At 41.0% G+C, this 22,842-nt stretch overlaps 1 protein-coding gene across 4 annotated transcripts in view; it reads right to left on the bottom strand.

Annotated features, from left to right (window-relative positions):
- The window catches only part of LOC139399395 (UDP-glucose glycoprotein glucosyltransferase 2), a 42,751-nt gene extending 20,304 nt beyond the window's left edge, over positions 1–22,447 (bottom strand). For 2 of the 4 annotated variants that reach the window (XM_071144801.1, XM_071144810.1), the window contains exons 1-22: positions 22,400–22,437; positions 21,783–21,916; positions 21,343–21,425; positions 20,928–21,058; positions 16,800–16,912; positions 16,411–16,588; positions 15,394–15,490; positions 15,232–15,301; positions 15,048–15,148; positions 13,161–13,260; positions 12,775–12,835; positions 12,442–12,533; positions 12,068–12,218; positions 10,171–10,290; positions 9,870–9,955; positions 9,619–9,754; positions 9,204–9,335; positions 8,475–8,639; positions 8,202–8,325; positions 8,009–8,107; positions 7,022–7,116; positions 2,195–2,404 (exon numbers count right to left, since the gene is read on the bottom strand). In XM_071144801.1, coding sequence (XP_071000902.1) covers positions 2,195–2,404; positions 7,022–7,116; positions 8,009–8,107; positions 8,202–8,325; positions 8,475–8,639; positions 9,204–9,335; positions 9,619–9,754; positions 9,870–9,955; positions 10,171–10,290; positions 12,068–12,218; positions 12,442–12,533; positions 12,775–12,835; positions 13,161–13,260; positions 15,048–15,148; positions 15,232–15,301; positions 15,394–15,490; positions 16,411–16,588; positions 16,800–16,912; positions 20,928–21,058; positions 21,343–21,425; positions 21,783–21,916; positions 22,400–22,423 — 2,502 coding nt within the window. In that variant the 5' untranslated portion in view covers positions 22,424–22,437. Of the gene's footprint in view, positions 1–2,194; positions 2,405–7,021; positions 7,117–8,008; positions 8,108–8,201; positions 8,326–8,474; positions 8,640–9,203; positions 9,336–9,618; positions 9,755–9,869; positions 9,956–10,170; positions 10,291–12,067; positions 12,219–12,441; positions 12,534–12,774; positions 12,836–13,160; positions 13,261–15,047; positions 15,149–15,231; positions 15,302–15,393; positions 15,491–16,410; positions 16,589–16,799; positions 16,913–20,927; positions 21,059–21,342; positions 21,426–21,782; positions 21,917–22,399 lie in introns of all 4 variants that reach the window. The other 2 variants (XM_071144822.1, XM_071144816.1) reach the window with 2 other exon arrangements.
- Between the last annotated feature and the right edge of the window lie 395 nt (positions 22,448–22,842).

Below are 22,842 nucleotides of genomic sequence, written 5' to 3'. Positions count from 1 at the left end.
TCTGGAAGCTGTCAGGCATGCTCAATATTTATACTACCACATAATATTCAGGGTGTGGAGAAATGAGAAGAGGTGCTCAACCGTCACCAGTCCTGTGGCACAGGGTTTCACAGAGAGAACAGTGGAGATGAGTCTCCAGTCATTCGGCAGTAGCTAATAATTTAAGGGTTCCATGTAAAATCTGTGAGACAACTACAGTGCCTTCAGAAAGTATTCATACCCCTTGACTTAATTCCATGTTTTGTTGGGTTACAGCCTGAATTCAAAACGGATTCAATGTCTTCTAACATCTACACACAATAACCCATAATGACAAAGTGAAAACAAATATGTTTTTAGAAATGATTGCTAAATTATTGAAAATGAAATATAGAAATATCTCATTTACATAAGTATTCAGACCCCTGAGTCAATACATGTTAGAATCCCCTTTGGCAGCGCTTACAGCTGTGAGTTTTTCTGCTTAAGTCTCTAAGAGCTTTGCACAATTGGATTGTACAATATTTGCACATTATTATATCCATTTAAAATTCATCAAGCTCTGTCAAGTTAGATGTTGATCATTGCTAGACAGCCCTTTTCAAGTCTTGCCATAGATTTTCAAGCCGGTTTAAGTTTAAACGGTAACTCCCTAGTCCTTTCTGATGACAAGCATACCCATAAAATGATGCAGCCACCACCATGCTAGAAAATACAGTATATATAGTGGAACTATGTGAAGTGTAGTGCTGGATTTGACACAAACATAACGTTTTCTATTCAGGACATAAAAGTAATTCCTTTGCAGTTTTACTTTAGTGCCTGATTGCAAACAGGATGCGCCTGCAAACAGGCATCCTTCTTTTCACTCTGTCAATTAGGTTAGTATTGTGGAGTAACTACAATGTTGTTGATCCATCCTCAGTGTTCTCCTATCACAGCCATTAACTGTTTTAAAGTCACCATTGGCCTCATGGTGAAATCCCTGAGCGGTTTCCTTCCACTCCGGCAACTGAGTTAGGAAGGACACCTGTATCTTAGTAGTGACTGGGTGTGACTGGGTGATACACCATCCAAAGTGTAATTAATAACCTCACCATGTTCAAAGGGATATTTTAATGTCTGCTTTTTTGCGAGACATTGGAAAACCTCCCTGGTCTTTGTGGTTGAATCTGTGATTGAAATTCACTGCTCGACTGAGAGACCTTACAGATATGTGTGAGGTACAGAGATGAGGTAGTCATTCAAAAGTCACATTAAACTATTAAACTATTACTGCACACAGATCCATGCAACTTATGTCTTGTGACTTGTTAAGAAATTGTTTTCTCCTGATCTTATCTAGGCGTGCCATAACAAAAGGTTTGAATACTTATTGACTGAAAACATTTCAGATTTTCATTTGTCATTTGTCATTGACACAAAATCTAAATGTAATCTATTTTAAATTCAGGCTGTAACACAAACATGTGAAAAAAGTCAAGGGGTATGAATACTTTCGGAAGGCACTGTATTGTCTATGTGAGGGGGGGAAAGGCACCTCTCTCGCTATTCAAGTTAAGAAAGAGTCTTTTGATGCACCCGTGTGTCAATCTAAGTAAGATTTTTTTAAATCCCCATCAAAATCTGTCAGTTTAAGCTAGAGATAGGACTACCTGTTTTTTTGCATGGGTTGCATCTAAATCTACTATATGGTGGCCTTCCATATCTGTGGTGGAGCTACAGGTGTTTGTCAGATCACAAGACATGCCAAAAACCAGTCTTCTCAAGAAAAAGCCTGTAGCGTCCAAATAGCTTGGCCTACAAACTGATATGACCACGATGGTGTTCTCCGTTTTGCTCTACGACCCCCACAAGGGACTCATCTGAAAATAACCTGGTACCGGTTTAAAAAGATTAATGGAAGTATGGAGGTCGTTTTGTGCCAACAAAAAAAGGGGGTTAAATGTGTCAAAAAAATATATATATTATCAGACCTTTCAGACACTTCAAAACCTTATTCCTTATGATTTATTTTTTACTTTCTGTTTTATCCTTTATGAATGTGTTATTCACTGTGTTTCTATGGGATAAAGTAGTAATGGTCAAATTATATATTTTATAAAAAAATGTTTTATATTTTCTGGTATAGACCTACAGGGGTCCTATGTTGGTTTAGAAGAACCTCCCTCCTGGTCACACAATCGTCAAATTCAGTTTTTCATCCCCAGTTTACCTTCACCAGTAGGTTCTTCATCTTGGTTCCTTGTTGAAGGAGCTGGACAGTTTCCTCTTTAAGGATTTTCTGCACAAACTCCACTGCAGCCTTGTTCTTCTGGGTGAGCAGGGCGGCCCACACTGCCCTGTAGAGCACAGTGCTGTCCTCGCTGGGCGCACCGCCGCTGGGATTATCAATCACCCCCACACGCACACCAGCACTGGCCCTCTGCACACACACACACACACAAACACACACACACAAGGTTAGAGAGCACTCAGACTAGCATTGATTTACTATACACTTCTATTTACAGAGTGAAGGTGTCGAGAAAGGGGTGGAAAATGTTAATTTATTTAATATAACCTTCAAGGTTTATTCTCTTTTTTTGTAAATACAACACACAATATCCGCTTGTTTAACTGCTGTAATGTTCATCCTTCTCTCATTGTCTGCACAATGAGAGCTTTCACATCTGCTCACAGCATTATGTCAAGCTTAAAGGCCCAGTGTAGTCAAAAACGTGATTTGCCTGACACTCACCGGACCGTTTATTACACCCATCTAGTACCGGTCGGACCCCCCTTTGTCTCCAGAACATCCTGAATTATTCGGGCCGTGGATTCTACAAGGTTTCGGAAACGTTCCACAGGGATTTTGGTCCATGCTGACGCTACGACATCACAGTTGCTACATATTGGGGCGGTTCATACATGATACAAACAGCCAGTTCATCTCATCCCAAATATACTCTATTTGGTTCGGTCAGCAACAATGTTCAGATACGCTGTGGCATTCAATCGTTGCTAAATTGGTATCAAGGGACCTAACGTGTGCCAGGAAAACATTCCCCACACCAGTACACCCCCGCCACCAGCCTGTACCGTTGACACCAGGCAGGACAGGTCCGTGGAGTCATGCTGCTTACTCCAAATCCTGACTGCATGACACAACAGGAACTGGGATTCGTTAGACAAGGCAATGTTTTTCCACTCCTCAGTTGCAATAGTCCATCCGTGACAAGGATCGACGAGTTGTGTGTTCTGAGATGCCGTTCTGCACACCACTGTTGTACTGCGCCACTATTTGTATGTTTGTGGCCTGCCTGTTAGCTTACACGGTTCTTGCCATTTTCCTTCGATCAACAAACTGTTTTTGCCCACAGGACTGTCGCTGACTGGATAATTTTTTTTGTCGCACTATTCTCAGTAAACCCTAAACACTGTCATGCGTGAAAAGTCCAAGAGGGCGGCCATTTCTGAGATACTGGATTCGGCGCGCCTGGCACAGATGATCTAACCATGTTCAATCGAACAGTAATTTAACCTGTTTGGGCTAGGGGGCAGCATTTTCACTTTTGGATGAAAAGCGTGCCCAGAGTAAACTGCCTCCCACTCAGTCCCAGATGCTAACATATGCATATTATTAGTAGTATTGGATAGAAAACACTCTGAAGTTTCTAAAACTGTTTGAATGATGTCTTTGAGTATAAGAGAACTCATATGGCAGGCAAAAACCCGAGAAAAAATCCAAACAGGAAGTGGGAAATCTGAGGTTTGTAGTTTTTCAACTCAGCCCCTATTGAAGATACAGTGGGATATTGGTCATGTTGCACTTCCTAAGGCTTCCACTAGATGTCAACCATCTTTAGAACGTTGTTTGATGCTTCTACTATGAAGGGGGACTGAATGAGAGGGGAATGAGTCAGAGGACTGCCAGCAGTCACAAGCTCAGTCACGCGCATTCACATGAGGTAGCTCCAGTTCCATTGCTTTTCTACAGACAATGGAATTCTCCGTTTGGAACATTATTGAACATTTATGATAAAAACATCCTAAAGATTGATCGTTTGATATGTTTCTACGACCAGTAATATAATAATAACTTTTTGGAATTTTCGTCCGACCTTTCAGCTGGAAGTTGCACGCGCGTTTCGATTTGTTTACCAAACGCCCTAACAAAAGGAGGTATATGGACATAAATTATATACTTATCGAACAAATCAAACATTTATTGTGGAACTGGGATTCCTGGGAGTGCATTCTGATGAAGACCATCAAAGGCAAGTGAATATTTATAATGCTATTTCTGACTAATGTTGACTGAGCAACATGGTGGATATTTATTTTGGCTGGTCTGGGCTCTGAGCTCCGTACTCAAGATTATTGCATGGTATACTTTTTCCGTATAGTTATTTAAAAATCTGACACAGCGGTTGCATTAAGGATAAGTTTATCTAAAGTTCCACGCATAACACTTGCATTTTCATCAACATTTATAATGAGTATTTCTGTAAATTGATGTGGCTCTCTGAAAAATCACTGCATGTTTTGGAACTACTGAACAAAACACGCCAATGTAAAATTAGATTTTTGGATATAAATATGCCCTTTATCGAACAAAACATACATGTATTGTGTAACATGAAGTCCTATGAGTGTTATCTGATGAAGATCATCAAAGGTTAGTGATTAATTTTATCTCTATTTGTGCTTTTTGTGACTCCTCTCTTTGGCTGGGAAAACGGCTGGGTTTTCCTGTGACTTGGTGGTGACCTAACATAATCGTTTGTGGAGCTTTCGCTGTAAAGCATTTTTGAAATTAGACACTGTGGCTGGATTAACGAGAATTGTATCTTTAAAATGGTGCCTAATACTTGTAATCTTGAGAAATTTGATTTATGAGATTTATGTTGATTTGTATTTGGCGCCCTGCAATTTCATTGGCTGTTGGCGAGGGGTTCCGGACAGGTTAAATCCTTGATGCCTGTAGGAGTGGATTAGTTAACCTCTTTGATCTCTAGGGGCGCTATTTCATTTTTGGATAAAAAACGTTCCCGTTCTAAGCGCGATATTTTGTCACGAAAAGATGCTCGACTATGCATATTCTTGACAGTTTTGAAAGAAAACACTCTGAAGTTTCAGAATCTGCAAAGATATTGTCTGTAAGTGCCCCAGAACTCATTCTACAGGCGAAACCAAGATGATGCGTCAACCAGGAAATGAGCAGAATCTCTGAAGCTCTGTTTTCCATTGTCTCCTTATATGGCTGTGATTGCGCAAGGAATGAGCCTACACTTTCTGTCGTTCCCCCAAGGTGTTAGCAGCATTGTGACGTATTTGTAGGCATATCATTGGAAGATTGACCATAAGAGACTACATTTTCCAAGTGTCCGCCTGGTGTCCTGCGTGGAATTCGGTGCGCAAACGCCAGCTGCTTGTACTTTTCCATTTGATTGAGGGGAGAAACCATGCTTCCACGAACGATATATCATTGAAGAGATATGTGAAAAACACCTTGAGGATTGATTCTAAACCACGTTTGCCATGTTTTCAGTCGATATTATGGAGTTAATTTGGAAAAAAGTTCGCGTTTTGAGGACTGAATTTTCGTTTTTTTTTTGGTAGCCAAATGTGATGTAGAAAACGGAGCTATTTCGAATTCACAAAGAATCTTTTTTGGAAAAACTGAGCATCTGCTATCTAACTGAGAGTCTCCTCATTGAAAACATCCGAAGTTCTTCAAAGGTAAATGATTTTATTTGAAGGCTTTTATGTTTTTGTTGAAATCTTGCGTGCTGGATGCTAACGCTAATGCTAACGCTAAATGCTACGCTAGCTAGCCACTTTTACACAAATGATTGTTTTCCTATGGTTGAGAAGCATATTTTGAAAATCTGAGATGACAGTGTTGTTTACAAAAGGCTAAGCTTGAGAGATGGCATATTTATTTCATTTCATTTGCGATTTTCATGAATAGTTAACGTTGCGTTATGGTAATGAGCTTAGGTCTGTAAATAGAATCCCGGATCCGGGTTTGGTAGACGCAACAGGTTAATAGACCAAGAAGAGAGTTCCAAACCATGCTGCCAATAACAGCTAATTTTCAGTTTTCCCCTTCCCACTCCCAGACAGTCCCAGCAAAATTCTTGATTGAGAAATTGCTGTTTAGTAAGAAGTTTTGTTTAATTGTTTAATTGGATTTTTAAAATATAAGGTACCTTTAACATTGCCTATACAAAACATTTTGAGGACGTCCTTGAAATTACTGCAGACAGGAGATTTATTGTGAGGCTAGATGAGATTCCTCTAACTTGTCTCTTGTTGACAAGGTATTGTCTGTCTCAGTAGAGAGCTCACAAAAAATATACCTTCTTAAAAATAAGCCTCAATAGCTTGCAGTCTCCAGACTGCTAATAGTCTTTCTCTTCTTATCTGCAGTAAAGCGAGGCATAACCCTGGCTGGATTTTAAATCAACTATGGAATATTTATGTGGGTATTAATCAGAGAATAACAACTGCAGCCTTTGTTTTTATTTCAGGCCAAGGTAAAATGTGTCCCACGTGAGTTTTAACATTTTAATTCCATCAAAGATTCTCCATGGCGGCTAGATAGTAATTAAAGTCTAGGGGTAAACCTACCTTGCTTGACTACATTAAAAGCTACATATGCATTGGTGTGGTGCAGGCCACTGTAGTGTAATAAATTAGGATTCCTAAATCACATTGGCGTGACTGATCGGTAGTACTGAGCAAAAAAAGTGTGATATTGGTTTATTTTATATGAAAATTATAATTAAAACATAGCATAATTCATAGCGCCTTGTGTGGATAAGGGAAAGTAGAAGGGCTGCAGTAGAGCAGGGTCCCCCCCCCCCCCAGGGTGCACGTTTTGGTTTTTGCCCTTGCACAAACCACCTGACTTCAAAATAACCAACTCATCATCGGTTGAATTATTTGAATCAGCTGTGTAGTGCTAGGGCGAACACCAAAACGTTCACCCTGGGGGGCCCCACATGACAGGGTGTTGGAAGCCCTGCAGTAGCATAAAGCAGCAGAATCTCACCAAGTGTTTCAGTGCGTTCAGCAGCAGTCTTCTCCCTGAGGCCTTTTCAAAATCCCCAACGATCCACACAGTCACTCCATTAATCCCATCCTCATCTGGAAATCAACATCAATTACTGTACAACGCAACGTTTCAAATACGGTGACATTTCTGAAAGCAGAAAAACTGCCATTGTCAAAAATCACTGAATCATTTCAAATGCTCAAATACACAGTGACTCAGCCAGTCTTGACAGAAAATATAAAGCAGGAAGAGATGAAAGTATTCCTGACAATTTTCTCAGTTAAAAAGAGGGATCGCAATCTTAAAGCTCCAGCTTGCTTATAAGGGAATACTGCTAATCCCTTAAAAGGGTCTTGACACAGACCACCTACTGACAGTGGAGACGGGCAGTGAGAAGGGAAATTAAATCTGGCTCAAGTTATATGATCCAGAGAGAAGAGAGAGACAGTGAGAGAGAGGCACAGTCCTTGAGGAAAGCACACTAAATCAGAAGGAGATTGTGCCACCTGTCAAGGTTTACTGCTTCATCCCCCCCCCCAGTCGCCTTCCTCAGCCTCTCAGCTTCCCTGGGCAGCTCCAGCCCCACCCTGACTCTGAGCAGGGCTCCCCTGGCAGGATGCAGCAGAGTTGGGGCTGAGGCTGGACCACTGGCCCGAAGCCAAACTACTAACCAGGGCGCAGTGCAATTAACTCAGACCAAGCACAGACGGCTCCCCTAAAGAGCAATTTTACACATCCCTGGATCCATACTAATATGTCGGTATATTATCCGTGTGTAAAGTGTGAAGATCCGCCTGGTGAAATGAAATGTTTGACGAACAAACACTCAGATGTTCCCGGTGTCGTTTAAGCTGCTCAGCTTTTTTTCAACAAATCGTTTATTTTGTTCAAGTATACGCAACCATACAACACTACAGTATTTACACTCAAGGGAGAAAAATATATAAAATCAGGAGTGCCACAAAAGTATACCCGGACTCTTACCATTTTTTGTGAAATACTTCATTCTCTTTGCAATGACAGCAGTCTTGTCCTTGGAGTCCAGGTATGAGTACATGGTGGTGTCCTCCCAGTCATCTACAACTGAAAGGGGAAAATGAAAAGTATTGTAAATTGTATGAAGACTGTATTGTCAACATACACATTAACACTTGGACAAGAATGTGGTATTTGTTACCTGGAGAGGCTGTGAGATCCAGATAGGTCCTGTCAGTGCTGAGGATGAGAGGGTTGATGCGTGGTACCATATTGGCCTGGTCCATCAGATGGTCCACCACATCTGTCCCCTCAGTCAGCTGGCCCTGTGGCGTGAGTAAATCATATTATTTACATAACCTATTCAACCAAAACACTTATCATATTCAATAACAAACTAAGATCTGTTTCCACAAATAAAATGGACACAAATGGACAATACGATAATGACTACAATTCCCCCAACAGTTCTTACCATGTAGACAGCTCTCTGGAAGAAGTTGGTGGTGTCCATGATGCGCTGTAGGATGACAGTCTCCAGTTCATCTGGGTCCATCTCCTCAGCATTGAGTGGGACTCCGTTGAACAGAGCCAGAGGCAGAGGGCCCAAACCACTCTTCTTGTAGAACACTGCCCCTGCCTGTTGTCCCCAACACAGACCAGTGCCCGGGTTAATGGACACTCAAGCTATTTGACTAAGTTCATCGGCTTCAAGTACGCGCACACTCGTGAAGAAACTGCAACAGCACCTCTTCCCCCCCCCCCCCCCCCCCTCAGGAAGTTGAAAAGGTTTGGCATGGGCCCTAACACCCTCAAAAGGTTCTACAGCTGAAGCATTGAGAGCATCTTGACTGACTGCATCACTGCCTGGTATGGCAACAGCACCGCCCTCGATCACATGGCGCTACAGAGGGTGGTGCGGACAGCCCAGTACATCACTGGGGCCGAGCTCCCTGCCATCCAGGACCTCTTATATCAGGCGGTGTGAAAGGAAGGCCTGGAAAATCGTTAAAGACTCCAGACACCCAAGCCATAGACTGTTCTTTTTGCTTCCTGTTTCATTAGTGATTTATGGATTATGAAGAAACCTTTAGAGGAATGTAATCAAATTAATCTGGTATTTTGACACTGTAAAATACTTGATCTTATGGTTTACATTTGACAAGTAAACGCACAATAGAAACATACTGTCCATTAATCACACCTTTCTTTTGTCATCATACTCTGAATCTTCCCCAAGAATCCTTGCAGCACTGGCTTTGGGGAACTTCTTCTTGAGATATGCAGACACTGTGTCAACAGACAATGCCTCGCCGATCTCCACTTTGTTGTACATCTGCAAGTGCACAAAACGTCAGTGAGACTTGACCGTCCCTCTCCATTACATCAAAGGCACTGTCGATAACTTCCAGGCCTGCCTACATAGTCTGAAGCCTCAGGCAAACCCTTACTCGTCTAGTCCAATAATGTCTGAGACAGCGGCCCAACTGAGAGAGGGCACTATTATACAACTGAGAAACATCAAAAGAGACATGAGCTTGCAAAAGATTGTGCTTAAATAATTCCACAAGAAAGTGCTCGCTGGAAATGGGAAAGATTTACAAGCATGAGATACTCACAGAAACCATAGACATGAGAGCCTGTGATAAATCATACTCGTCGGCGATGTAATTCAGCAGCCGGAAAAATGCAACTCCAGCATCCGTAGTTCCATCGACTTCGTCGTCAGTATTGACGACAAACACAAATCCGATCCTTAAAGGAGCAGAAAGATACATTGTTTCAATTTGCAGACAGAGTTTGAGTCACCATCTGGTGGAGTTGACAAGCGCAAAGAGAAACGGGTAGTTCTCTGCAACCTATAAAGTACCTGAGAGGAATCTTGTGTTTGTAGAAGAGCTCTGCCAGTTTCACCAGCTCAATGCTCTCTTCCTGAACTGGGTCCAGCAACAGCACCTGAAAACAACAGAACGTAAGACAGATTGACTTCTCAGCTAGATAAACATCCTTACAGAATCTATTCTCTTTGACATGTAGGTCTATTGTAGCGCAAATTCACCTGACCACCATCTATTATACAGGACTTCCTCTCAAAGATGAAACAACTGTTCCAGTGGCTTTGTGTCACAACCCTTCCCAACTGTCCTTTCTCCTCTCCTCCTGGGACTCACCAGGTTGAAAAAGTTGCGTCGTATCTGGCGGATAACCCCGGGGAACGTGGCTCTGAGGAGCTCCTGAACACCGGAGGGCCAGCTGCGGTACATGGAGTCTGTCTCGATGTCGTTAATCCACTGGGAAAGGCAAGAGGAAAGCTGGTTTAGTGTGGAAGGTTGTGAGAATTAGTTTAGTCTTAAACTGAGTTTAAGTGTCCCGAGGCCCAAATACATCAGAGTAATCAGCACAGTGAAAGCTTTGCGAGCGTAGCTGCATTTAATTAGAATTCAGTATTTTAATAATAAAATAAGCCACACTCGCATCAGCCAGAAATATTGTCAACCGTAACTCAATACCATACATAACAGCAACCGACAGTTTTAGTCTTGGAAACGATCAAATTAATTCAATGCTACTGCACTTCGCCCCATACTCCCCCGGGAGCAGATGGTGCTATGTTTAAGCCATCTGAGTGAAAAGTGCATGGGACGTTAGCAACATGTATAGACTCTAGTGTTAGGAGATAGGGAAGCAAATGCCTACTGTAGCTTAATAATCCATTACAAGCCAAACTGGCACTAACAGAACTCTCTCTCTCTCTCCCCTCAGAAGGCTGAGAAACCTCCCTGAGTAACAAAGAGTCACAATGGGATACCTACCAACACTCCTGTCGGTCTCTGCCCAGAGCAGACAACCCAAAGGGTAACATTTTCTACTTGCCTCACTGAGAGAAAAGACAGACAGCAAACCTGATCGGAAGGAGACATTCTCTAGATGAAATGTCATGTTCATTTGTTGTTGCTTTCTTCAAGTTTTTTTTCCATAATAAAATGTCAGAGGGGCATCATATTAAAGTTTGCAAGTAATTCTTTTTATTTGATACAGTAGCTTTCCTTGGCTGGCTGCCAAGTGTATAATTGAGGTTTTTGGCAGACTGGGACTAGTGCAATAGTCTGATGACTGATCCTCTAATCCACACCCCGATGCCAGCACTCAAGACAAAGCACCTGCAATGCTGATCTGGGCCAGGAGAAAGAAAGGAAAAAACCATCCCTTCCGCAGGACGATGGTTCTTGGCATGGGTTCATCTCTCAGGGTGTTTTAACATATAGTCCTCTTTAAAATAATCGATCTCAGTCCTCTTTAAAGTAAACTCTGGGGCAAAAAAAAAGAGAAGAACTCGGTTCTCTTTGTATTCACACTGCCCTTGCCTTTGAATGAGGGCTCTTTTGCCAGTTCACTTCACCTATTTTGTGGTCCGAGTACACTTTGCCCTCACATTGTTATGTTCAGGAAGGAACCTAGATCTTTGTCCAACATTCACTCAATGCACTCTGGGCTTTTACAAAGTACAGGACAAGCCATTCCATCAGAACGTGTTATCGGACAGTTAGATATACAGAACCTAATTACATTTTGGACGCTAATAGATTTAGTTTAAAAATGAGACATACAGTAATAATTATAATTTGAAGATAATATTAACATGTAAATATTATTGGTAACAGAATAAATAACAGACGAATACAGTAGATTAAATAATGCTGTAATTTAAAATTGTACACCCAATGTAGGCTGGCCCTTTAAGAGCTACTTTTGATTTTGTGGTTAGTGCTTTCTGGGATCTTTGGGACGTCCCTACTCTAAATCCTAACCATACCCTGGAACCATAAACCTTAATCCTGACCTTAACCATTGCAAATGTCAACTTCAATGGAGTAAAGTCAGAGTTGGGACGTCCCAAGGTTCCAAGATAGCAAGGACCTTGGTTTTGTACCCTATATTTTGATTCTCACAAAATATGTTGTCTTCTCACACCTTTCAAACCCCACATACGAATAAACAGCGTATAAAGCTTTCTTAGCTTATAGATCACATATTGCAAACAAATAATATGAACACCCTGACTCTCACCGTTATAGCTGGATGGCGGATGTCTAAGGCATAGTTTTCTTCCACTGGGTTCATGGGCAGTCTCAGTAGCTTGCCTAGGTTCTCGTCCTTAATGCCCAGGTTATGGAGGCCCTCCAGGATCTTGGCTTCTCCTCTGATAGTGTCCAAGATGCTACCAAAGACAGAGAATCAGAGAAATCGCAGGTCAGCATTCATTTCCCCCGAGCAGAGGAGCTGTCTGTCGGCGGTGCACTAGGCTAGTTTTAATCCAGTAGCCCTGGAACACTGAGCTGTGGGCAGCCAGTGCTGAGGCTGGGGAGACCAGGGGGGAGAGAGAGCAGAGAGCAGGAAAGCTGACAGTTGATCCTCCCTGCTGAGTTGAGCTCCTACTGTACCTGAAGGGGTTGTGGACGTCCAGATCAATGTGAAGGCCGTTGATGAACAGGCCTCCATCTCCCGGATGGATCCCCATGGTCTCACTCAGCCGCTGGAACAGAGAGGATTCCCTGCGGTTAGTCTGATGCCAACCAAACCCTCATCCTCTCTATAGTGTATGCCTGATATTACAATGTAGAAATAGATTCTACGGGCTGTAAGCTCTAAGATGCCAGTGGAAAGAATGTAAGAGCATTTACATTAATAGCCGTAAACAGATGATACGTCGAGACCTCACATTAGACAAACAAGTGCACAGTCTTAGGGACAAACTGCTGCTTTTGATATCCCACCTTCTGGTTCTCCTCAATTTCTCTTCTCATTTCTTGGTTCACAGACACTCTTGTCAGTGATCTGTGGGAACAGTAAAACATGTAGTCACCATCAGCTTTTTTCTCCCCATCGAGCAGTAAAACCCCCGTTTAATCTCCCAAATCTGTGGGCCCTCAGATGGTATATATATCTACAGCAGACTCTCTGTAATCACGCGCCAGACCGCTGACTCGGCACTCCTGGTTTGTTGTTCATAACAGCCGTCTAAAACAAGTTGCACTCCAGGATCGGATTCAAGTCTACAAGCCGGGAGAACCTCTTCTTATTTCATGTCAAATAGGCTTATTTATTCCTACAGACTGTGCAAGGTTTTTAAATAGAAAGAGTGTGAGGTGTATAGCTTCACCTGGCTTTGCTGGGGAAGTTCTGACTGAGGTCTCTCATAAGCTTCAGAGCATCAAACGTTGGTACAGACATGATCCTGGCCGCTGCCTGGAAGCTTAGATCTGCAGATGTTTTCATCAGAAGTTGAAATCATTTGAAGTTGAACCAGTTGATAACTTTCTCTTGGAAAAGTAGATCACCTTGGGATGCCTACAGTACTTGGTGAAAAATGGCCATGCATAAAAATAAAAATAAATGTTCATTTGTAATACATAGATTGAATCAAATATTGATTTCATTCAAATATTTGATTCAGACTGAGGCACTCCGTGAAACTCTGTGAACTCGGTACATATATCATTAGCTCAACTTCTAAATATTTCAAATAGTAGAGCATTTTCCCTTTTATAGGACATCATACCATTCTGTGTTGAACTGATTTGGCGTAAGGGTTATTGAACGCTTGCTTCGTCCTGCCTATTTCCACTCCACTTCACACAATCAAAGTAATAGCCCACGGTTAGAGCAACACGTTGCCAAGCCCGACACATTGAACCTGTGCTTGACAGTCTCTACTGAACATAAACTGATTGCTTTTACTAAGCTCAAGAGTAAAGTGCTATCATTTCCATTCCATTCATCAAACTGTCACCATGGTGATCCTCACAGTCACTAAGTGCCACACAGGCTAGCACACAACTAATGGGTATGGCCAGGGGGTTTTCCTCAACAAGGGCTCAGACCGTTTCCGGCTCAGAGGTGTAGACAAACAATGTATAATGGGTCCGTAATCAAAAAGATGTTGCATAAAACTTACTTAAGAAATAGAAGAAATAGTTTTCTGTCAACTATATACTTACTTTCAGTGACAGCTGTGATGGCATCAAGTCTATTGTCAATAAACACAGGTATACTTAGTGTATGTAAACTTCTGACCCACTGGAATTGTGATACAGTGAATTAACTATACGTGAAATAATCTGTCTGTAAACAATTGTTGGAAAAATTTACTTGTGTCATGCACAAAGTAGATGTCCAAACGGACTTGCAAAAACTATTGATTGTTAACAAGAAATATGTGGAGTGGTTGAAAAACGAGTTTTAATGACTCCAACCTAAGTGTATGTAAACTTCCGACTTCAACTGTATATAAATATAATTCTGTATCCCCGCACGGTATAAATGAATAACTCGATTTCATCTCCTTCCTATTGGCCAAAAGATATACAACAACACTGTCCATATCAGATTTTGCATGTCGTTTATGAGTTAGCCCCACGTCTATCTCATGAATTGATATAATGTACCCAAGTGAGCAGCCACCTGAGGCAATTGATAAATGAACGGTTCACGCCTGATGCCCTCAATTGACCTTTGTGCCCGCTCCCATACTCGATAATTCTGTATTTCTTCGTGACTAACTTGAATACAGGTAGACCAGAAAAGCTACTTCCCTGATTGGCAGATGAGTGGCAACCCTAATTAGAAGCACCTGCTGCTCATCAGTGGTTCCGTACAAATGCTGTTTTGAATTCAAATAAAATTGTACCTAAAACACTGAAGGCTGCAAAGCCTAAATGGCTACGTATGCTATCCATGACGGAGTGAAAATAATAATTAAAAGAAAAAATACAAATGATGTAAGCTTTATGTGTCATCTTTTCGAGTGTGGATCCATTACATCTTTTGTTTGTCTGAATTTGAGGGTTTTACGCACCAGCCAAGCTTCAGGGAGAGCGCAATGGTCCCCTTCTGACAAAATATTAAGAGCATCATCCTAATATTGAGTCACACACTCTAATATTGAGTTGGCACACTCGAGGTATCTATTAGCTTGGGCCTTGAGTTTTTCCTAGTCAGGTCATGTGGTCAGGAAAAACTTCTAGCATAACTAATGGATGCTCAGTACCTTGAAGCTCCCACACTTTGAGAGGAGCCATGTCATTGGTGCTCTCTAACAGATGCTTCCGGAGCTCCCCTAGCTGCTCCTGCAGGTCTGGGTGGGAGTTTCTGGGATGGAACAAGACAGAAGGTGATACTAAGGTTCTAATATTATTATACAAATACATTGACTCACAAATTCATTAACTCACTTCAATTTCCCAAAGAGAAAGCCTTGGACTTCATCAATGTCATCCACATCAGTGTTCACTGTTCCTTTATCTGTGGAAAAGCAGCAGAGTTGCCATTAATATTCTTCAATTGGCATCAGTTAAACATATATTTTAATACAGAATAGGCGTGCACAAACATACCTTTTACTTGTGTGTCATCCACAGCTTTGTACTCAGTGCTTTTTATGGCCAATTCAACACCATATCCAGACAACAGCATCTTTTGGGGCCTTGGCTCCTGTAGTGGAAATCAGCAATGGAAATATAATCTTAACCATAAAATCATCTGTTTTAATTCAATCTAAGAACCAACGGTACTGATGTGTGTTTGTCATACTGACACTGAATAAGGGAGAAGATAAAACACTATTTAACACTTCAAGGCCTATAAGAAATCATGTTTTTTTCTTCATGATCGGACCAATCAGTAGTGCATGCCAAAGGGCCTGGCATGTTAACTTCAACTCCACGACCCTGTGATTCTTTAGATTTTATTCACATCTTAGAGACACGAGGCGCTCTGAATGTGTAGTCTTTTACACCTACACGGTAGCTCGTGAACTCTGTGGTACATCTCTGAAAAGAACACATTAGTGCTGCTTCTCACAGTGTCAGGCCATCCGTTACTCAGGCCCCAGCTAAACTTCCTCTGGTTATCTGTATTCTCCTGCTGAACACTGGCAGCTAATGCAATCCATTTGTTGTACAGCCCTGATGACCTCGCCCTTTGTGGATGTTGTTCTTAAAGCTGCAATGGCCTTCCTGTCACCCCCTCCATTCCATCTTCCCACAGAGCTCAAAGTCGGGACCAGTGACCACAATGCACAGTAAAGCACAAGCCTGTTCCACATTAGCATGAACACTTCCAAGCTTCCAACAACACGTAATCTTACATCAGTCCAATATTGGACAAAACCAAATCAGATTTTCACACAGCCAACCAGCCAACCATTATGAGTTATAGCAACGGAGGATCAAAAACACCATACAGTGGTAATTTAATAAATTACTGTTCAAAATAAGTGTAGTAAAGCGCCCGGTTTTGAGGAGGATTGTTGCACCCCCTATAAAATCCCACTTCAATCCCTGGCTAAAGCACATCACTCTTTAAATACCGTTCAAAGCTGTTAAGGAAATCCAAAAAGCCTCACTACTCACGGCTACAAAGTGACGCAGCACATAGATGAGCTTGCCCTCCGCAGCTTTCTCAGCCAGCACCTTGTGGAAGGAGCCAAACTTTTTGGTGCCGATCTCAGCATAAAGGATCACAACTGGGACATCTGTCTTATTGAGTCCAGGGTATCTGTGCTCATTCTTGTATAGATAAGGTTTTGGCCTGCAAACATGTAAAAAGAGAAATTAGATTCCACCATTTACATACAAATCTATAATTTGTACTAATAAAACTTGAATAACATCATTTATTAACTGTTAATTATAAAATCAAATTGTCATTTCATTTATTATAATTTATGTTGTTAGTTGACTCTTGCACTAGAGTGAGGTAGATCCTCTGAGGAGATGAGAACGAAGTGGTGTGTAGCTACCTGCCTGCAGCTGCCTTCAGGAGCTTCTTCAAATCCTTTGTGCTGCAGCCATGTTGGCCATGGACCGAAGCAAAGGCAAGGCATGCCTCAGGCGGAGACTCATCACTGCCTATCTATTGAGAGCAGAGGAGCGACACAATTAGGCTACAGCATTAGGGCTGTGGCGGTCATGATATTTTGTCAGCCGGTTGTCATGCAGAAGACTGACGGTCTCACGGTAATTGACCGTTAATTAACATAAACACATTTAGCATCTCCAGGCCCCCACACATACAAGCCGCTGATGGGGCGCCATTGGAACATCAACATTTTTAAAAGTATAATAAATCGATTTAATATACACCATCACAATAAATGCATTATTTATTTCAGTAAGGTCTAAAGAAACATTATGATATGAAGAAAATGTATTTCAGAACAGAATATGAGTTGGCTACTGTATGTTTAGTTATATGGCTATGCTCCATGACATAGGCTGTAGGCTTGTTCATTTAGCTGACAAGATATGCTTATAAGTCCCTTGTCATTATTTGATTTTATATGGTTTAAAAGTAAAAAATAATAGAATTGATCTTAGCTGAATAAAATAGAAAGGATATTTTTTCCCATTATGGAGCAAGTGAAGTGGCTATGTTGGATGTAAAAGTGATCATTTGAAAACAGGTCCGACATTCGGAAAGTATTCAGACCACTTCCCTTACACATTTTGTTACATCACAGCCTTATTCTAAAGTAGATTTTTTTTTTAATCCCCTCATCAATCTACACACAATACCCCATAATGACAAATCGAAAACAGGTTTTTAGAAATGTAAAAAATGTAAAAAATAAAAATAAAACTTATTTACATACAGTGGAAAGAGTGTAAACCCTTTGGAATTACCTGGATTTCTGTATAAATTGGTCATTAAATTTGATCTGATCTTCATCTAAGTCACAACAATAGACAAACACAGTCTGCTTAAACTAATAACACACAAAGTATTGTATTTTTCTTGTCTATATTGAATACATCATTTAAACATTCACAGTGTAGGTTGGAAAAAGTATGTGAACCCCTAGGCTAATGACTTCAATAAAAGCTCATTGGAGTCAGGAGTCAGCTAACCTTGAGTCCAATCAATGAGACGAGATTGGATATGTCGGTTAGAGCTGCCCTGCCCTTTAAAGAAAACTCACAAAATGTTTGTTTGCTATTCACAAGAAGCATTGCCTGATGTGAACCATGCCTCGACCAAAACAGATCTCAGAAGACCCAAGATTAAGAATTGTTGACTTGCATAAAGTTGGAAAGGGTTACAAAAGTATCTCTAAAACCCTTGATCTTCATCTATAAATGGAGAAAGTTCAGCACTGTTGCTACTCTCCCTAAGAGTGTACGTCCTGCAAAGTTGACAAGAGCACAGCGCAGAATTCTCAAAGAGGTTAAGAAGAATCCTAGAGTGTCAGCTAAAGACTTACAGAAATCTCTGGGACATGCTATCATCTCTGTTGACGAGTCTACGATACGTAAAACACTAAACAAGAATGTTGTTCATGGGAGGACACCACGAGAAGCCACTGCTGTCCAAAAAAAAACATTGCTGCACATCTGAAGTTCGCAAAAGAGCACTGGCGCTGGCTGAGAAGGCTGCGGATGTTCCACAGCGCTCCTGGCAAAATATTCTGTGGACAGATGAAACTAAAGTAGAGTTGTTTGGAAGGAACACACACTATGTGTGGAGAAAAAGATCAACATCAAAACCTCATCTAACTGTAAAATATGGTGGAGGGAGCATCATGATTTGGGGCTGCTTTCCTGCCACAGGGCCTGGACAGCTTGCTATCATCAACGGAAAAATGAATTCACACTTTTATCAAGACATTTTGCAGGAGAATGTAAGGCTATATGTCCGCCAATTGAAGCTCAACAGAAGTTGGGTGATGCAACAGGACAATGACCTGACCTCAACCCGATTGAGATGCTGTGGCATGACCTCGAGCGGTTCACACCAGACACCCCAAGAATATAGCTGAAATGAAACAGTTTTGTAAAGAGGTATGTTAAAAAATTCCTCCTTTCCCTTGTGCAGGTCTGATCGCAACTACAGAAAACATTTGGTTGAGGTTATTGCTGCCAAAGGAGGGTCAACCCATTATTAAATCCAAGAGCTCACATACTTTTTCCACCATGTACTGTGAATGTTTACATGGTGTGTTCAATAAAGACATGAAAACATATAATTGTTTGTGTGTTATTAGTTTAAGCACACTGTGTTTGTCTACTGTTGTGACTTTTTGATGACATATTTATGCAGAAATCCAGGTGATTCCAAAGGGTTAACATACTTTTTCTTGCCACTGTATGTATTTAGACCCCTTGCTATGAGACTCAAAATTTAGCTCAGGTGCATCCTGTTTCAATTGGTCATCCTTGAGATATTTGTACAACTTGATTGGAGTCCACCTGTTGTAAATTCAATTGTTTGGATATGATTTGGAAAGGAACACACCTGTCTATATAAGGTCCAACAGTTGACGGTGCATGTCAGGGCAAAAACTGAAGGAATTGTCCATAGAGACAGAATTGTGTCGAGGCAGGTCCACAAGAACACAGTGGCCTCAATCATTCTTAAATGGAAGTTTGGAACCACCAATACTCCTAGAGCTGGCCTCATGGCCAAAATGAGAAATTGGGGGAGAAGGGCCTTGGTCGGGGAGGTGACCAAAAACCCGATGGTCCCGAAGAATGCAGAGAAGAATGGAGAATCTCCCCAAATACATGTGTGCCAAGCTTGTATCGTCATACCCAAGAAGGCTCGAGGCTGTAATCCCTGCCAAAGATGCTTCAACAAAGTACTGAGTCTGAATACTTATGTAAATGTCATATTTACGTTGTTTTTTTTTCTCATAAATTAGCAATAATTCATAAAAACTGTTTTTGCTTTGTCATTATGGGGTATTGTGTGTAGATTGATGAGGGGACTTTAAAAAAAATCCATTTTAGAATAGACATAATAGTTATTTGGTAACTTTAGTTGTGAATGATACAAACCTTAGAATGTCTTAGAAATGAAAACATATATGGGCTGCATGGTGTGACTATAGACTATTGATTATTTGAGAAAGTAGCAAAAAAAAAGCTTGCGTTCTGTTCCTTGCCTCAGGCTGCACAGCTGTTCCTTCATCAAGTGACCATATTTTCACCCATCAGACTATTAATCTTGCCTTTCGATTTAAAATGGCTCATTATCAAATGGACAGGAACAGCGGGGGGGGGGGGGGGGGGGACATGTCATCTGTATGCACTCAAATAGCAAATGGAGGCAGTGCGCTTTCCAGCCGGTCCATTTTGTGGGCTACTTCGGTTTTATAGCGGAGCATGTGCTTATTATGAGTAGCTGAGAAATAAATATAACAACACTTATTTTAATCCACTTATCAACTACTGTTTGAGGTGCGTGCTCTCGCTGCCCGACAGGTGATATTCCACCCAAATGCTGTATGCCATTAACTCTCCAACCTTGTTCCTGGAGCTACCCAGTGCTTAGTCTGCAAGCTCAAGAAAGGAATAAAGGAGAGAGGAGGAGATGGAAACGCATGGTGGTGAGATATTCTTTATAGCTAAAGAATAATTATGAAAATAATTCATTATGAAAATATAAAAAATTCCCCGTTACTAGGCTATTCAAAATCAAATTCACTAATTGTAGGCTAACTGTATGCCGCCCTCCACAATCAATGAACCAACAGCATTGCCTATGGCTATAAGTTCTCTTGCAGACTAATTGATATACATTTTGGAGGGTAGCATAACAGACCATCCAGTATGCATAATAATACAGTCCACACTCTCGACCAATTATGTACCAAAGACACCTTAAATCAGTTTTGTTTTATGTTTTTCTGCTATGCGCAATATGCATAGTCTATGTATTGTATAATTGCACAATCATAATTAATAAATAAACCTATGCATAAGCTCTAGTTTGCGTATGGGTGTTTAGAGTTAAATCATCACCTTAGAAAGCCCTGTCCATTTTGTTGTGTTAGGCTTTGAAACAACATCTACAAAAACCTGCTATTGAACACCTTTCTTCAAATTGATCATCACAGTGAGGTGAGTTGTAAAAGTATTTCAGGGCCTACCTGTTGGGATGCATGAACAGCTGGTGAGTAGGACCTCAAGGAGAGAGCAAATTTGAGGAGATTGACCTGGAGCACGGTCAAAAACTGTCCGGCCTTCTTGATTACCAAGTTGTAATAGGAGCGCACAGACTCTGTAAAGGAAATCTGAGTCAAATGAATGCGCAAAGAATCTTGACTCTCACAATCAAAATCCACATAAATGAGTTAGTAGACAGATTTATGAGGTTTTCTCATGGACCATTGATCTTTATTATTTATCAAATTCAATCCACATTTACAGATCAATCAGGCACTGTCTGGAATTGCAGGAAAGAGGCAATGTAACAGATTGTGTGAGAAGCATTGTATCTGACACAGAACACATATTTTTGTGGTAATAAAACTGTTTGCTTGTCACATCATAGTGTCCACATACCTCCATTTTTGTAAACCGTTAACTCCTTCACAGTGTCAACAAAGTCCCAGAATTTCTCATTTCCATCCTCTGCAATAAACTCACTAAACAAAAGATCAGGAAATAAAAAAGGTATGAACACAGGAGCATGTACGTTCATTATGATTGAGGAATTTAGTTGCTCTTACACCTGTCTTGTAGTAACACTGTCATTACTACACATTGTACTTTAGTAATTCCATTGTTATACAGCTTAGCCGTTTTGGTGGAATAAGGAGCAGTCCCTATTTCTATTGTAATTAGTACACAAGCATAATCTACATGCATGTAACCTAGCCTAACGCTTACAAAATGGATAGGCCTGCATATGTGGTATTCAGGAGAGACATGACTGGTAGGCCTATGCTATCCTGGAGACATCGAGTTTTTGTTTTCCAGCTAATTTATTCCGTAAAATATACCTGGTCTCCAGGAGGAAAGGCGTCATGCTCCACTTGGCTTTCAGACTGGCTGAGACGCCTTTCGATGCGGACTGGACATACTGGACGTTCAGCAGAAGCAGCGACGACAACAACAAGATGTTTTTACTCATCCTCTACACAAGACACGATGGAGAAGATTGACATGTTCGGCAATAGATTAGATTTATAGAAAAGAGAGTGAAATGTAACATGACCCTGTAACGTTTTGTCGTCTCAAAGTGCCACGTAGCTGTAGCAAGCAATTGTTTACAGATGTAATAGCAGCCAACATATTGGGTGAAGGGATAGCTTATGCAGCCCATTGAAGAAGATGATGAGATGAAAGAACGTGACATAAAATAACAGGGGCGGGAAATCGTTCATGTGAGAAAGTCTCAGTTAGCCAGGATAACAAATGATAGCCTTACGTTTCATTTAACACACACTATAGGAAAGCTGCTTTTAGGAATGAAAACGGATGCAAGCAGCGCTACAATAATGTCAAGGAAAAACGGGCTATGACAAGATTGTGACTTTGTAGCCCATAAAGCTCCCAAATGAAGCTTCGAACATTCTATAGACATGTTTAGTGGTTACAATGTATTCATCTTCCTTACCCCGGTAATGCTGGCCGCTGCCATTGATAGGTCCTTCGCTGCTTCTTTTATTGTAAAATATATTTGTTTGTATTCTTTTTAACAGCCAAAGGAAAATAAACATTGTATAATATGTATTGGATTTTGTATTACATAATGTACACCTTTCTGAGAAGTGTACTCGGGCGTAGCTAATAAAATAACTAGTTTTTGGTGACAACATTTTGGGACATGCAATGTCATGGCCACCTACATGTTAGATTTTTTTTTTTATTCAAGGGGTTTGCGGAGCAACATCCCTACCCCCCTATCCTATCCATAACGCTTACCTTAATCATTTTACATAGGCAAAATATTGCTGCACCTTATATATAACCAACTGTGAAATAATGGGAAATCACAATCGAATTTTACATTAATAAAGCATGCCCTACATATTGGCTATGTAGGCCTATGTGTTAATT

This window comes from Oncorhynchus clarkii, chromosome 3, assembly GCF_045791955.1.
Source record: "Oncorhynchus clarkii lewisi isolate Uvic-CL-2024 chromosome 3, UVic_Ocla_1.0, whole genome shotgun sequence".
NCBI lineage: Eukaryota > Metazoa > Chordata > Actinopteri > Salmoniformes > Salmonidae > Oncorhynchus > Oncorhynchus clarkii.
This window is presented reverse-complemented; position numbering and strand designations above follow the sequence as displayed.